Raw genomic sequence first — 17,908 nt, forward strand, 5'->3', positions numbered from 1 at the left:
GATTTGATGTACAAAATTTGATATCAAGGCCGTGCTTGGTACAATACAAATCATGAAAATGACTCTAACTTATTTGATCTCATCAAAGAAATTATTTAAATTATAAAAGTACCCCCTCACCACTCGCTACATTAAGATACATATGAATTTACTAAATATTCCTATACCTGCAAATTGGAATTACAAAATATTTATCACCAAATAAACTATTAGGCTTCAAAAATACTTTCATTAATTTTTTTTTGTATAACCATGTATCCCAGTAGACAGAGGATTGGGCTCGTATGTAGGTTTTGCCCAGTTCATAGACCATGGTTTTGTCCAAGGACTAGTCTCGAGGTACCTGCAACGCCTGCTCATCACACACATCAAGTGAGGGTGCGTCTTCACAAACCGCTTCTGAGGAATTAATGCTCATATTGGGTATTAAACTCATGACTCATAGGCATTAACTGTTTATTGGTTCCAATACTTCTATTACTTGATACAATAATATGTATATGAATTTACAAAAATACTCCCATGATGAGAGAGATTTTGCAAAAACATTGATGAGGGGTATTTTTATAATTATATATACAAGTAAATATAGCTTTGATGCAATGTTGTTTAGTCAAATATTAGTTATACCCTAATAGTATTATAGTTATCCTTTTTTTTTATTTATTTAAATATTGAATCCTCCATATTTTTGTCAATATTAGAGATATTCCCGTGTTTTGAAATTGATGATATACCTTTGGATCTAGGATGTCTTCATTGAGACAAACATAAATGATCTAAATGCCATCTATAAAATTATTTTTCTGAGTAACCCAGCTCATTTTAGAGCAGTGAACCACAATTCGAATTCGAACTCGAACTCGAATGGAGAGAACTGACCCAACTAGTAATGTTGTTTAATACTTTAGTGTTTGGTAATCCTATCTATCGAAAATTAGTCTAATTGATTGACTCTGTTGTTGAGTCATGCATATTTTGATTGGTGATTTTTAGCTGTTGACCCGTCAATTTGCAATGGACCAAATGGTGAGTCAAACATTGACAAGTCAGCGGAAGTGCGAGACCGAAAGAATGCTCCATGTGGGAGGCTTGTGGTCTCCATGCAATAATAGGCCCATGTGATATGTTTCTCAACCCATTTCCACACTTAATCGCACATGGACCCAAAATCCATCAGTGGCTAGCTACTTGGAAAAGCCATCAGCCAGGTTGGTCTTGGAAGGGAAAATTACAATGTTTAATGAACGGCTGAGATAGAAAGATATTCCTATAAATTAATACTTTGAAAATCTTAATTTCTCTTCTGTTTTTGATCAATTGTTGGACCTTGATATCCACTCGAGAAAAGCCCTTTTGAAAGTAGAAAGATGGGATTTTGCTATTTGTTTGCAAAAGAAATAGGGATTACACTAAGGAGTCACAATCCATAGTGACGGTGTCCCATTCTTATAGCAAAAAACAGTGTCTACATGACACTTTTTGGTCGAAGATAAAACACATTGGACTACGTTATATATAGAAAACAGCTTGTTTAGGATTCAATGTGTTTTAAAGTCCAACCCAAAGGTGATGTTGCTCATGAAGTGAATTTATCTTTCATTATATATATATTAAAAAAATTAAATTTTGAGGATAGGATAAAATGATCACGTGTCTTGATGTCAATTAACACATACATAATATCTTGTCATGAAATATTTTTATTAGGGGGTCACTAAGAATCTCAGAAGGGTTCAAGATTGTAGTCCCAAATGTATCTGTAAATTTCTAAGTGTATTTTATTGTTTAATAAGCTGCGTATGAGCATCCAAAAAATTAATGGTGAGATCTTTTTTTTTTCTTTCTTTTTTCTTTTTGTTGATATTGAGGGTGTCGAGACCCATAAGTCCAACTAACAAGGCAAGACAATTAGTCTTAGAACACCATATCTTGTCCAAATCCCTTGGATACATGTATTACCCCACGAATCACACATGATAACTTGGTAAGACGACACTTTACATCTCTTTTATTTATAAGTGTTGGAATATTTCTGATCCTGGTTTGTTGAAACATTGAATTATAAACAATAATATAATGAAAATAATTCAAAAAATTGGAAGAACTTATCGGTGACTGAGGCACGGAAAAGTCGCTGTCCTTAAAACCAATTTCGCCCCCCTTAAGATTGAATCCTTAGTGTAGTTGGTTTCAAGCGTCTGGTTTCTAAGATTCAACAATCATTGTCTGCTAATCGTGTACTCAGAAATAGCAGATCTACGACGAACTCAATTAGATTAAACTTTTCACAAACAGTAAGATTATGTATCAGAGAGAACAGAAAGTTTGTATCGGAGAAGAAGAGAGATCAGAAAGTATTTAGTTTCTGTACTTGAATAAAAGGGAAAAGACTCTGCATAAAAATAAAAAAATAAAAGAAGTTTTTTTATGTTTCACCAAAAAAGAAAAATACTATTTTCTACAAGAAAACACTCAAGAGGTCTTGAGTTCAAAACTTATCCTCAATAATAAATAAAATATTATATGAAAATTAAACTATGAATTTTACAAAAATAAGTAGACCAAAATATATTGAGAGAAAACCAGTCATAGAAAAGTTGCAAGTTATAAAAGTTAAATGAAAAAAATAATGTTAATTTGAACACAATGACTTTCATTTAAACATAAAATTATCAAAGAACACCCTTTTGAAATTCGAGTATTATTTGCACCAAAAAACCTAACACCTCCAAGTTAAAATTTGGAAGCGCCATGGGAAGATCATCAAACACTCTTCAATTTCTTGCCCTCCACTTTACTTAACACTTTAAATCTCATGTAATTAAAAGTTGAGGTTTGAAAGAAAACTACAAAGTATGGATAGACTCTGATTTAGTAAGTTCAAGGTACTAGTAAAAGAAAATCTGCAAATAAAGGGTTAAAGTTCAAACAAAGGTAAAGGTATCCAATCTTCGACACTCTTACCATAACAATTCCACTTGAAATCATTACTTACCTGACTATCAGAGTGTTTTCGTAAAAGCCCTTCCCATGAGACTAGTAAATAAGAAAAAAAAAGGACTAAAGATCGACAATGATTTGACTCCCACAATACTTTTCGATCATCGAATCAATATCCTCTATGTACTTAATGACTTATTTTACTCATTAAGGTAAAAAATAAAAAAAAGGAGATACTCATTACTAGGGTATTGCGCATTGCAAAGTGTTTGCCAGGTTTGCATTATTGCTAATTTAGCAAATATTTTTTTAAAACGATTAGTTTTACACTAAAATACTAAATATCCGTACTGCTCTTCAACCCAATACAGAGTCAACTCTCATTGACTCAAGTCCATGTCAGCCTAGTTGACTTGATTGAATTTAATCCAGTTGAATGGACTTGGCCAAGCACATTACTCTAGTTCGGAAGTTTTGAAAATGTTAGAAACAATAAATAGGTGCAAGGCACTGGTCTAGGAAACTTCTACTTTTGTACCATATATTTAATTTTTGAAATTTTATTAGCATGTGCCCTAAGGCCAGATGTTTACATGCATTAAATACACCTTGAAAATAAGCAATTGAGGGGTATATTTGCTTGAGTAGGGATTCAGAACGGTGCCTCATACCTAACCAAGGTCAGATAGCACCCCATTTATGTCATGTGGTATTTTTGACAATCCACTGACTATATGGATATGTGATCCATCTCTTGATGAATATACACAAAAGATCAGTTTGATTGGTGATGTGCATCCATTGATGATAGCATTGTCTTAAGAATGATTTCTAATCGTTGAATTAAACTCTTTTTCAAGAGCTTAGATCTAGTGAATACAAGTTATATATCAAACACTATGATTTTTGGTACGTAGTTTCTTTAAGGGATGGGCCATATATCCAGATGGTCAGTGGATCCCAAATATGCCATGTGGCATAAATGAGGTGCCACCTGACCTTGGTTCGGAACATGACATGGTTCTGGATCTCTACTCTATTTGGTAATGAAAAAATAATTGAAGGCATTTTATGGGAAAAAAACTTTGAAACAGGCAGGCCACTTCAAAAGTTTGAAGGAGCTCTTAATTTTTTGTATTTGATTTGAATTCAAAAAACCAAATTATTAATTAATATATTTAAACATCAAATCTCATAAAGGGGTGTTGTTATAATGTACTCTTAAAGCACACTTTAAAGTGCATTAATTACAACTAGGAAATTGAATTTTGTATCGAAAATACCCTCAAAAAATTATCATTAGAGTTGTGTTAGGGTGATACAAATGATACACAAAGGTAACAAAATGATATAGTGTCGCGCACATTACCATAGATGCTTTTCCGCGAGATACAAGTAAAAAAGCATCTACGGCTTTGTGTGCACTATCACATCATTTTTGTCTCCGTTTGTGTCATTCCAACATTTTCCTTATTATTATCAAAATACATCTGGATGCTTATTCCTTAGGTATATTTACTTAACTTTAAGAGCACACGTTAACAAGACCCTTAATAAAATGCTTTTAGAGGATTAAAAACTATAAAGTTAGCCTTCAAACATATTACACACTATGTACTTTAAAATGTGAATTAATTGATTGGGATAGTGAAAATGGATATAAGTCAGTCTGCAATGACATAAGTCATGGCTTTAAACATAAATAAACAAAGGAACAAGATGCATTTAACCAAATCCCAAATCTTTATTCTAACGTTTTCTATGATCATGGGCTCTTAAACATCGCAAGCTTGTTTAGAAAGCCTTAAAGGTAAGACGAGACCTGAAGTTTAATAATTAATCTACTCCCTACAGTATAGGATATATATTTTGTTCCGAATCAAAACAACAAAAGTTTGGTAACATCCGACTAGGTGGAAATGCAACGACTTATGAAGAGTGTATGTGATGTTCCAGTGCGTCGACACCTAATATACCAAACCAACCGACAACGCTTCAGCGTAAAACCTAAAACCGCGTTTTAGGCACGTGTCAACACCATTTTCCTTTTCCCTACAGCTGTTTACATGGCTTCTACATTTTACAATTATAAATAATGAAATTACCAGATACCCCTTCTTTTTAAATATTCCTCTCTTGGGTAATTTATCTAGGTAGAAAATATTACTTTTTAATGTTTAATTTTTCCTATTTGGCCTGAGTTGTTTACCTAAGTAGTAGATTTTCCTTGTGAAGACCACATTCGAGGCCTCGACTATAATATTAGGGTTTTGTTGCAATAAATACACTTTGAAAATTGGAATCTGAGGATATTTTAATAAAATATATATAATTTTAAGGATATTTTCGATATAAAATCTAATTTTCAATATGTATTTATTGCAATTTAAGACACACGTTAACAAGACACATAACATTAAATATTAGAATTTGCCTATACCTAACTATCATTTTCTTTAGGGTTATAGATGAAAGTAAAGTTAGAGGGGGTATTATTGATAAAGAGAGGAAAAAACCACAATAAAATTGAAAGGGAAAAAAAGAAAAAAAAGAAAAGAAAAAGGGATTGTGTGAATCCTACTCCTTTATCTCAATCTTTACGCATCTCAAAATTATAACAAAGTGGAGTAAATCGTTATGATTTATTCGATGATTGCTGATTTTCTAATTAAAAAGTCTTCACTCGATCAATACTCATATGATGTGGTACGGTCACGGAATAATATATCTTTTTTTTTCTCGGGATACACAACTACACATCAGCATAGTATCGACCAACTGAAGACTTTCTAGTTAGAAAATCATTATTCTTATTATATAAGTTGTTTGAGTATCAGATTGTTTATATTTAAGAAAAAAATCAACACTTCAACTTGTGGGTATGAATGTTGATGCAAATACCCAAATAGCCACTTCAATAATATCTGATTTGAATATGATCAAATATAATAATTATATTATGCATAATATATTAGATTTGAAACATACAAAATTGGATATTTGTCAACCGTATTCAAAATTCAAAAATTAATTTAGAGTATCCATTGGATTTTGGATTCAAATCCGAATATCAAAATTTTCATTGGGAGTTAAATTCAAAATTCTTAAATAATTCAATCCAATTAATATCTGTTGACAGCCCAAGTAAGATTTAATATATCAAATGATTCAAAGTGCAAAAAACCTAAGTCGTTTTGATATCACCAATCAGACTTTAACCAACATAGTAAGTTGGCACCTTCAAATTCAATCCAATCTGACATCCGTTTTGATTAACATTAGTTTAGAGTAGATTTTATTTTATGTTGTTAGTTTAAGTTATAGTGTTTTGTTAACTTGGAGGTTGAAGATGATTGATTTTGAAAATAAAAATCAAGAGTGATTTTAAGTATCAGTTGAATATGAGGGTAGTTTAGGTCATTTTTTTATTATTCTTTTAAAAAGACAGAGGTCTAGGAAGGATAACATTAATTTAAAAACATAGGGACATATGATATATTTACAAAACATAGAGGGGTATGTCTAAATAACTATGAGTCACATGCATTACGTTGCCTGCCTGCAATTTCTCCGTGCTTGGCTCTGTCATTTTAACCTTACTATCTCTTTTGTCTTGATGACTACATGCCCCCTTGATGTAAGTTTTGTTTGAGAGAATAGTATAAAATGACTTAGATACCCCTTCTTTACCCTTGATTTCTCTTAGAGAAAATTTGTGATCTTCAAATTATTCACTGCTTCTTGGATAAACTATCTTTAAAATATTGTAAAAATTCCTAGATTTTTCGGCCTCAAATCCACCCTTCTCCTACAAAAATATTTTTCATGAGATTTGAAGTTTGAAGATGATGAACTTTTAAGAGGTTGAAAAATGAGTAAAACTTCATATATCATAAAAATCTTTCATCTTCAAATTGCTAATTTCTAGTGTAAACAAATTTTAATTTATTCAATCTGTCATCTACGATGTCTTATAAAAATTCTCGATTTTTCTATCCAAAGTTTTGTACCTACACTTCTAAATAATTAAACTTATTTTTTTCTTTGAGAGATTTGAAGGTTGAAGATATAATCTCTAAGGTTGAAGGTGCGGCTAAGAAAATTACCATAATTTTAAAGACAACTGGTTTTGAGGATTGGTTGAAAATAAGGGCATTTAGGTCATTTACAGTAGTTTTTTTAAAGTAGACTTAGGTCAGGGGCATCTCACATTTGTGTCCCAACGTGGTGTATGTTGCACCATGCGTACGTTAGCGAAAAAATCAATATAAAACAAAGACCGTCCTTGACAAGAGGAGCGTAGCCAAGTCAGTCGGCAGTCGTATTCTCTCTCCTACTTCCAAGAGATTCTCCATCACTCCAACGGCTCTTTCATCGACAAATTAAAGTAATATTTAAGAGAATTGATACTGCGCGTACCTATTTTTCTATGGCCAGAACAATAAATCAATTACAAGGAAACTTTAAAATCATTTTAGCAAAAAATTTAATCACCAATCTTAAAAATTATCACCTAAAATATATTTTTGTGACTCACATGCCCACAAATATTTGTCACTCACTAAGGATTAATCAATAAAAATTAGTCCGATCGCTGATAAAAAAGAACTTCATTACCAATCCTAAATCTAATAAATCTCCATTAAACAGATGATTGAGATTGACAGATGTTCCAGATACAAAATAAATTTGAAAAATTTTTATTTTCTCTTCCGTCTGGACATGAACTTCATTCACTTGAGGTTAGAAAAGTATTTTGATCGACTAGTGGGTCCAAAAATATATGCCACATGTAGCCTTCTCCAAGGGGTTGGAATCAAACTTTGCTTCTCCAATATCATGAATCTAATTTACGTGGTCTTAAAAATTATGCCTGATTATATCACTTTTCCAAAATAAATAAATGAATTATAACTTATAAATAAATCTTATTATTAACCGTTGGAATGGCCAATTCAATAGCGACCCAGTCTTAGCCATTTCATTGTCATCTCCAAACAAGCAATCCAATTCTCATAAATAAATAAAAACCCAAACTACAAAGAAGCAAATAGAGAGAGAGAGAGAGAGAGAGAGACTCCTGTATATCTTCTTCACCTCAAAACTCTAGAATTCATCACTTTCTATACATCTTGTTCTACAATTGATCAATCTAGGGAATAAAGAATTTATGGATTGCTTAGTTCTTCCGATTGTAAAATGGCGACGACGTTCAATGGGGTCACGACTAGGCTACAATCCTCTTTTAAACGACGATGATATCTGCGGGTTGGATAATCCGGTGACTGTGGTGGTTGGGAAGGAGAAGAAGAAGTTCTTGGTTGATCCATTTGTATTAGAAGAAGACCCATTTCGAATCTTGATTAATATGGTGAGACAGGATAACAAGGGGAGATTTGAAGAAAAAATTGAAGAGAAACGGGTAATTTTCGTCGATGTTGATTCGATTTTGTTCGAGCATATGCTGTGGTTGATGTATAATGATTGTTCTTCTCTTTTTAAGCTTAATCTTAAGGATATTATAGACTTTTATGCTCAAGATGGTTAGAAATTCAAAGAAAGGTATAATTTTACTTTTATTTTATATAATTCCTCTATAAAAGGACCTACTGATTGTAATTTAAATAAAAACTGTTGTTAACATGTATACTTTTTTTTTTTAAATCTTAGAAAGGGTGTGTTCTTTATATTATTAAATATAGTTATTATTGAAATATCTCCCTGAAAATCATGATATTTTCCCCTCAAAATCAACCTCATTGGTGGTGAATAATAGCTGTCGGATTTGAGCTTGGCATCGATCCATAAAGCCCATTATCGAAAAAATTCCCAATTTTAGGCTAATTTTTGTTCTTTATGTAGTCTCAAATCCTATATATCTGGATTTGGCTGGGGTCATTTCTGTCAATTTGGATAAATTCAGGAAATTTTGGGTATACGTAGTTATGTAGGATAGGCCAGGAAAAAAATTGAGGGGGGGATACATTAAAAATTGTTTTCAGTTTTTTTTTTTTTTTTTTTTCTTCCTTTAACTAAGTAAGTAATTTTTATAAATTATTGGTGAATAATTCAATTAATCACTGGTTTTTAGTAATAACAAATGATTATTTTAGTTAATCATCGGTTTTTCAATAAACCCCTTTTTTGACGATTTTTCCTCATAATTACACAAAAATTCTGTGATTTTTTTATGATTGAGCGGAAGAAAGACACAAATTTCTTAGATACCAATATTGGCCTCCTAGGATTGGTATTGTGATTTGAACCCATTTAATGGACTTATATATAAAGCCCATGGAGACAAAGATAAACTCATATAACTCTACTAAGGATTCAAGAAGAACAAGAAGGAAAAGGAGAAGTAGAGGGAAGGTCCTAGCCTCAAGTTGGGCTCGACATAGTATTGCACCCTTTCTCTTCCCTCTCCATCTCCCTTTCTATCCCTCATCTTTCTTTCACTTCTTTAATTTTTAATTTTAAGAAGCCTTTAAAATGTAATGTTCACCCTCCCCTACCCTCAGTAGATCAAACTTCGGTTTGGTCGAAAGTGTAGGGGTTATAACCACCTTTAAAAGAAAATCATTTTTAATGCTTAATCACAAGTTGCACACACCAAAAACTCATTTTGAGGCTAAAGGAAATTGGGTCTTTTTCATTCCATGAGAGTAGACCCATAATCGCAAAGTCGACATTTTTCTAAAATTTGTTTTCTAAAGGCAAAACATGGTAGGGTCTCTTTTCTCAATAAGATGACACTCCTAGTTTAAAATGACATTAAAAGCCCCTTTGTTCGAAGGGCACAAAATCGTCGATTAATTAGATTTTTCTATTTTCTTTTATTTATTTAAGATAACCATGCTTTTCGAAGTTACCATTATTTAATGAGAGAAAGGGATACCTAATACCTTCCCCTCTCTCTAATTAGACCATTTACCTAGATTTTAGGTGGATTGATATTTTATTCGTATGAAAGTCACTAAATATCAAAACAATGTTCTTTTTTCGAAAAATACATTCCGGGTGACCATTCACACCTTCTTACAAAAAGGAATGGTGGTGATTCCTAAATCCCGTGAAAGTGATATTCGGATTCAAAAATCACGTATCTACAGCTGATGACTTCATTGAGGAAGTTAGGTTCAACCTTCTTGTTGACTTGATCATTTTTCAAAAAAAAAAAAAAAAAAAAAAATCTATTTTGCCTTCTAATCTTATTTGTTATTTATGTGTTTCTTTTGCCACGTTGGATATGTTGTACTATTTACTTTTTCTTTTCTTATTCAATCAAATGCTTGTAAGAGGTCAATGAAAAAAAAATGAATTAAAATGCACAAACACTTGCGGTTCATAGCCCATTGCACAACCACCCCACCTCCAAAAATATCAAACTCCGATGCTTAGTAATTCTACGGTTTGAGATCGTTTATTTCAAGTGTCGGGAATGAACACATCAAATTCAATCACCAATTTATGACCTGTGTACTCTGGTATGCATCGAGGTTTGAAGATCGAATAACCGTAATCCACCTATTAGCTGCATGCATATTCTCGACTAGATATGCTAGGACACACATTCCAAATGAATGCATTGACCCCAATTGAAAATTGTATTATCCGTTGGGCCTTGGAGCCCAAAATGTAAGTCTAAGAAGGCACCCTTGTATAGAAGGTTTTTTTTTTTTTTTTTTTTTGTTCCTTTTCGTACCCCCTTAAGTAAAATGGGAGGAATTTGTTTGTTGCATCATGTTCAAAAAAAAAAAAAAAAAAAAAAAAACAGAAAATGGCATGAAAAATTAGGGACCAGTGGGCAATTTTCAAAATAGGGGCTAGGGAACTAGTTTCTACCACTTCCAGAAAGCTGGATCTCTTTCTAGTTCCTAAGTTGCCAAGTTACTATTTTGAAGCTTAATGTCACTTTTGGAAGAACACAACGGTTGAGGCCTTCAAAAAAATTCTTAAGTACAAAAAATTAAACAAAATGATTTTTGCCTAACCTATGATTTCCTTAAAAAAAAAAAAAAAACAAAAGAGTCCCATCATATTTCAACTAGCTGAATTGAAACCGATTAAGACCTCGCTTGTCATTGGGACTCAAGCGGGTCCATTGATCTTCACAGGACTAAGGTAGGTTACTCAATCAACCAAATCGGCCTCGAGACCCAAGTACAAGTAAGGGCTTGTACATTCAAGTCTTCCACCAATCATGTTAATTAAAAAAAAAAAAAAAAAACATAACTTGCTTTGAAGAAGAACGCGTCAACCCTCCAACTTGACTCAACTCAAGATTTAGGCATTTCCACGCATTTTTCATCAACCCCTTGCGAACCCTATTATGGAGATCCAATGTACTAAGGTGATCAATATGGTGTATAGTATGTCTTTTGAAATAAAATTAATGAGAGTATCAGGTAGGTTTTCTTTATAATCTTATAATAAATAGTTTTACTTATGGGTAAGCTGCTGGACTATAACCCTAGACCTCAAAGTTGTTTTGCCATGCGTCGAACAAACTGAGTTATGGGTCTAAGCCCAATCTTAGACTTAGGTAGTGTTTGTTTGCGCTATTTTTCAGTGCTTATTGCTAAAAAAAATTAAATTCAACACTTTCTGTCAAAATAGCGCGTTTGTTTACTCTATTTTTTCAGCGCTTATTGTTGAAAAAAAGTGAAAAAAATTCAGCACTATTTTGATGCTGAAAAAAAGTGCTGAAGCGGTAAGCGCTTCACTTTTTTAGACATAGACAAATATGCCCTTCGTTTTTTTGAGCATGGACAAGTATGCCCTTATTCTTAAAAAGGATATTACCTCTTATATCCCATAGATAAGTATATAAGCACCCCACAAATTAATAAACCCACACCATGGCTAAATTATTTTGTCTTATATGAGTTAAAAGTTTTGGAATGAGTTGATTTTTGGTAAGGATGATTTCCTCATTAGTATATAAGCACCCCACAAATTAATAAACCCACACCATGGCTAAATTATTTGTCTTATATGGGTTAAAAGTTTTGGAATAAATTGATTTTTGATGAGGATGATATCTACAAAGAGGAGATCATCCTCACTAAAAATCAGCACATCCTGAAACTTGTAACCCTTTCAAAACAAGTTCAAGAACCGTAAATCGTCCATTTTTTTTTTTTTTTGAAAACTATTTTTGATGAGTTAGAAGTTTCAAAATGGACTGATTTTTGGTGAGAATGATTTCTAGATCATATAGACCATCTTTACTAAAAATTTGCTCATTCAAAAAATTTTAACCCATATAAAACAAAAAAATTGACTATGGTGTGAGTTGCCCTTATTAATTCATAGGGTACTTTTATAATTACACATCCTTCAATTCCATCGAAAATTATTTATCCAAAATTAAGTTCTTTTAATGTTGATTTCAAATTTTGATGACTTGTATGACATTATTATTTTTAATTTGAAATTTATGGGTTTTTATAAACAGAAATTATTACTTATAAATTGACGATTTGAGTATTATTTATTATTTAAAAATGAATTGTATTTTAATTTTATAAGAAATAATATATTTTATTGTGTTTGATAAGAAATAGGGATTTGAAATAAGTAAACAATGTATAATATGATTGTAAGGGTAATAAAGACAATTTACCAGCTTCAGCAATGTGTAACAAACAACCTTTTCAGCACTTAAATTCAGCGCTTATAAGTTTCAGCGCTTAATGCTTTTCAGTACTTATTTTTTTTCAGTTTAACAAACAACACCTTAATATAGGTCATCATTCAAACCCAAATGCTTTAAAATCCAAATCGATAGAATTTACTCGCTAAAAGTACTCCTTTAAACTTTCCATTTTACAAATCTTAATCCTAGCAAAAATTGTAAATTTGGAAATTTCAAAAGATTAGAGAGCTCATCAAAGGCAAGACTTAGAAATAGTGAGGAAAAAAAAAGCACTAGTAAAAGGATCGCCCGCTTCAAAATGTGAGGAACATTGCTTGTTACATGGCACGTGGCATTTCGCATTTATTTCATGCCCCTACATTTTCCCCAAAATTTGAAATTTCTCCTTAGAAATGTCACATGCAATCCAATGGAGGTGGCGGGCTGTCCGCCCGCTTCAAAGTTTTTTTTTTCCTGAGAAGCAATATGCAGTATATATAGTTATGAGGCTCAGGTTGGTAATGGTTGCAGTGCCTAAGGTCTTGGTCGAAACCAAACTCTTTTTTTTTTGAACTTAAAAAAAATAAAATAAAAAATCAAACATTTCTATATTTTAGCATGGCCAAAGTCCCAAATGTGGCATTGAGCCCATTAATGGACTCATTCTGGCCCCACCAAGCTCTGCTTAAGCCCATTTGTATTTAAAACACGTCTCTCTACGGAACTTAGTTAGTACCTCTTTGGAGCCATAATAAAATAAAAGTTGTGAATAAATCAATATCTCTTTGGAGCGACAGAATTTCAATATTCCTAGAATTAAGATATCAGCTATAGAAGTGCAATCCAATTTTTCAAGCAAAGTTGCAAGTAAAAGGATAGGTGGTTCCAAGACTCTACCGCCTTCAACTTCAAACACAAGCAACATCTTGAGACGCTAATTGAATTCTTCGATTCTTCTGAAGCTCATCTACCGGAGATTCTTTGTCTAACAATTCCAAAATCAAACATTTTGGTTTTCATCGGAATGGAGATTGCCAAAGGCATTGTGCTTTGAGATACCTATTCAACATCATTACAAATAAAATATTAAAAAACTGAGAGAACAATAAGAATTACGTGGTTTGGCAACGATGCCTCTATATCCAATATTTTTCACAATGAGAATCAAAAGGAGAACAATATGTACAAGGAGAAATTCTTGAGATTTAATCTAAAGTTGCTTTGAAATGTGTCAAATTAACTCAGCTAATATGGATGTAAGCCCCAAATTATAAAATTAATTAAGTTCTCTCTTATCCAACCAATTTTTTCAACAAGGATTGAGATTTGACCACTATTTTGATGAAATGCAATACCAAATTTCTCCCTCCCATTGATTTTAAAAAGTGCATGATTTTTATTTTTATAAACCCAAAAATCAAATTGAACTCTCATCCTGTACTTGTTAGCCTGAATTTGGGCTTATTAGTTGACTTCTATTCGATAGAGGTATAGGGTTGGTCTAAGGGCTCGACGAAGCCCAGCAGTCCTTCTCAACCAAACAATCTGGGCCTGTGGACCCGAGAGCCGCACATAGCACTAAGTTCCAACCCACCTTACTTACCCTCCAGGAATTGGTAGTACATGTAAAATTTCAAACTAGTACTTTTCAAATGGCTATCAGTTATGACTCAATTCTCTTCAGAGTTAACCCATTTTAAACTCAAATTGAGTCAACTCAATGACTCTTGAGTTATTGGGTTAAAAACTCAAATTAAACCCCTAAAAAACTCTCCAAATTAATGATTTTTAAAAACTAAAGTAACCCCTTCCTCCTTAATTAATTTTTTTTAAGGAAAAAAAGAGAGGAAAGAAACAAAATATGAGCTGAGTGAGTCATTGAGTCACCCAAATGATTGAGTCTATATTTTGAAGAGTTGACTCAAGACAAGTCTCAATAGGGAGTCCACTCCAGGGGCGGATTTAGAGTGGGGGCAATGGGGGCACTTGCCCCCATAAGAATTTTCAAACCTTCTTTGGAGTAATGAACTATTGCAATAGATAATAATGGTGAATAATGAACTATTGCTCTCCCAATTTGTTTTACACTCTTAGTTGCCCCCACAAAACAGTTTCCATTGTTATGTTGCCCCCACAAAAAAAATTACAATCTTCGTTGCCCTCACAAAAAAACTTTTACTCTTACATTGCCCCACATGAGTTAAATCCTGGCTCCGCCCCTGGTCCACTCAACTTGTTTTAAAACTATAATAAATAAATTTAGGTATAAGGAGAGACTCTTTCTTGTCTTCATGGAGAGTACAAAGAAATAGTCAGATTTAGTTTTGAAGAAAACTCTCATCTCTTTTAACAAGCTACTTGTGGCTAGTGAACTAACCTCAGCTAATCCCACCAACCCATTTATACAGTACAGATTTATATCCAAACTGATCAAATATCGAATTCCCTTTTGTTTGTTTGAGTAAAAATGGAAAAACATGAGAAGAAGGGTGGAGAGGAGGGAGATGCAGTGATCACTGCTGTGTATAAAGTCAATCTGCATTGTCAAAAATGTGCAAGGGAGGTCCGAAAACCTCTCATGAGAACCCAAGGTGATTTGGTGTTCTTCTTAGAAAACATAATATAATATATATTTATATTTTTTTTTCTCTCTTTTATGCCTTTGTTACATTAATTTTAATGGGAAATTTAGACATACCCCTCCAGGTTTTGGTGAATATGTGAGATACCCACACCTTTTTTTAAAATTGATGGCATACCCTCTGACAGTGGTCTTCACTGAGAGACTAATGAAAATGATTGAAATACCATCAATCTTCAACCTCTTGCCCTTGATTTATTCCCTAAAAGACTCCTGGTCTTTAGCCTTAGGTTAGGATGACTAGATTTCCATTTGTTTTATGAAAGATTTGAGGAATTACCCAAGTTCCTTTTTAGTATTTTATGTCTAAATGAGAAGAAAATAAATAAAGTTTTCAATCTAGCCGACTTTGCAAAATAAAGGATTGAAGATAATGGGTTTTAGATGGGAAAGTCAAGGGTTGCCAAATAAATTGAATATTTTATCTTAAAGATTGAAGAAGTTGAAGACCATTTAATTTAGTCAGTTTTGCTAATTAAGATCATTAACAGATAAAAACCAACAGAGGTAACTATCATATCATGCAGGAGTTCGGACAGTGGAAGTTGATATTGAGAGAGGTGAAATTAGTGTGAACGGTAGGGTTGATGCAAAGAAAATTCATGAAAGAATAGAGAAAATAAGCAAGAAGAAGGTTGAGATGGTAACTCCCTTGCCTAAGCCTAAGAGCAAGGACAGTTTGGCATCCGAGAAGAAAGGCATCAAAGAAGTAAGCTTCAATTTATTTCCTTAATAATCATTCTTGTGCAAAATCCTTTTATATTTTCTATATGGTTGTTTAGGAATTTTTTCATAAAAGAAAATATTTGCTTAGATCCTCAAGTGTTTAGGTAATTTAAAAATACCCGTTAAGGTATTGGAGAATGCGTTTTCAAATTCAAACTGGTCATATACCCCCTTGACTGAGGTCTCCTTTTAGAGACTAACATAAGTGACCAAAATACCCTTGTCTATGGCATCTTGCCAAAACTCCAAAAATCCTTGATTTCCCCCCACACCCTATGAATTCTTCTTCTTCAACCTTAGATTTTGGTGAGAAGATCACCAGCTCCACCTATATTCTGCACAGTTGATTACTTGATTTTCACTAATGTTGTCTTTTAAATCAATGAAAAGAAAATGAATAGAGTTTTTGTTTTTTACTTTGAGTGACTTTGCCAAACAAATCAATGGGTTGAAGATGAGTTTTTATTTTAGAGTTGTGCTGGAGTAACATTGAAATGTACATAGTAGGGGACATTTTTAAAATCAAAGTTCTACCCCGAAAAACAAACAAAGAGTGGAGGACTTTTAGAGGATAATACGGTTTTGGCTAGAGGTTTGATGATGGTATTTTGGTCATTTTTTGTTTGTTTCTAATATAAAATCAGGATTAATTAAAGGAGTATGCCAACAGTTAGAAAAATTTAAGGTATCTCAAATAGATTTCCTTTGAAAATTAAGAGATTTAATATGAATTCTACAAAATCGATACAGATAGGTATGATATTCAACATAAATTAGTGTAGTGTGATATCCCTCTACAATTGCTACGATGCATCTCATCACATATCTTATAGATTTAGATTAATATAAATTTGGATCATTTGGATTGATTAGACTAGGTTGACTGTCCTTCCACTTTGCGTGGTTAACTCTTGAATCTATACAAACCCAATAGGACTAATGTGATCATATCAAGAATTGGCTGAGATCCTTTTTAGCTATTTTGATGATTAAAAAAAAAAAAAAAAACCGTATACTTCAGGAATCCTTATGATCAATTTTTGAATCATTTTCAGCCTATTTTGAGAACAACAATTATGAAGGTTGACATGCACTGCGGCAAATGCGAGTATGACCTAAAGAGGAAGATTCTAAAACTCAAAGGTAGCAGCAATTAATCTAAGAAAAAACTTGTCAATTTGGACTAATTTGAGGATGCCTAGCTAACATATGTTGGGGAACCATGCAGGAGTGTACAGCGTCAAAACTGATATAAAAGCACAGACTCTAGCAGTTGAAGGAACCATGGAACCCCCTAAATTGCTCGAGTATATCCGCAAGAAATTTCATAAACATGCAGAGATCGTGACTCAGAAACCCGAGAAAAAGGAAGAAAAGAAAGAAAAGAAAGAAACTGTAAAAGAAGTGGATGTTAAGGTTGTGGAAACAAAGAGGATTACAGATGAAAGGGAAGAAAAGCATTTGGAAGTTAAAATTAAAGAAAGCAGTGTTCCTTACATAGTTCATTATGTCTATGCCCCTCAGTTGTTTAGTGATGAAAACCCAAATGCTTGTTCTATATTGTAAATGGGTAATAAGGGTCATATATATGCCACAAGTTTATCTTAAATTTAGATATCAGATCATTAATTTATTTGTTTTAGCACTGAAATTTCGTATATTAAACCCATATTATAAACAAAATTTCTTGTATCCCATTGCATCCCATGTTCGTGTTTACCTTTCAAGGTGAAATATTTTTATGATTCATTGTTTAATAATTTCTTTGTTATCCTGTTTTTCTTTTTTCCTTCTTGTATTGAGTCGTGCTGGAGTAACATTAAAATTAACATAGTTTGGGACATTGGTGTGCAAAATCTCGATGAAAAGCATCTATGATTCCATAGACACATCCACATTAGCAATGTCTGAAACGATATCAATTTCAATGTTACTTCAGCATTTTCCTTTTTTATTTG

At 32.7% G+C, this 17,908-nt stretch overlaps 2 protein-coding genes across 2 annotated transcripts; both read left to right on the plus strand.

Annotated features, from left to right (window-relative positions):
* Positions 1-7,907: 7,907 nt before the first annotated feature.
* On the plus strand, positions 7,908-8,590 carry LOC147391494 (uncharacterized). Its single transcript, XM_086459661.1, has one exon. It carries the CDS (start codon positions 8,114-8,116, stop codon positions 8,489-8,491), a length of 378 nt encoding a protein of 125 aa, XP_086315787.1. The 5' UTR covers positions 7,908-8,113; the 3' UTR covers positions 8,492-8,590.
* A 6,455-nt stretch (positions 8,591-15,045) lies between these two features.
* Positions 15,046-17,636, plus strand: LOC147391495 (Heavy metal transport/detoxification superfamily protein). The gene is made up of 4 exons (XM_086460013.1): positions 15,046-15,174; positions 15,752-15,933; positions 17,006-17,093; positions 17,179-17,636. Exons 1-4 carry the CDS (start codon positions 15,051-15,053, stop codon positions 17,514-17,516), a joined length of 732 nt encoding a protein of 243 aa, XP_086316139.1. The 5' UTR covers positions 15,046-15,050; the 3' UTR covers positions 17,517-17,636.
* Positions 17,637-17,908: the final 272 nt, after the last annotated feature.

Source organism: Akebia trifoliata, chromosome 11, assembly GCF_017979445.1.
Source record: "Akebia trifoliata isolate Shusen 1 chromosome 11, ASM1797944v1, whole genome shotgun sequence".
Lineage (NCBI taxonomy): Eukaryota > Viridiplantae > Streptophyta > Magnoliopsida > Ranunculales > Lardizabalaceae > Akebia > Akebia trifoliata.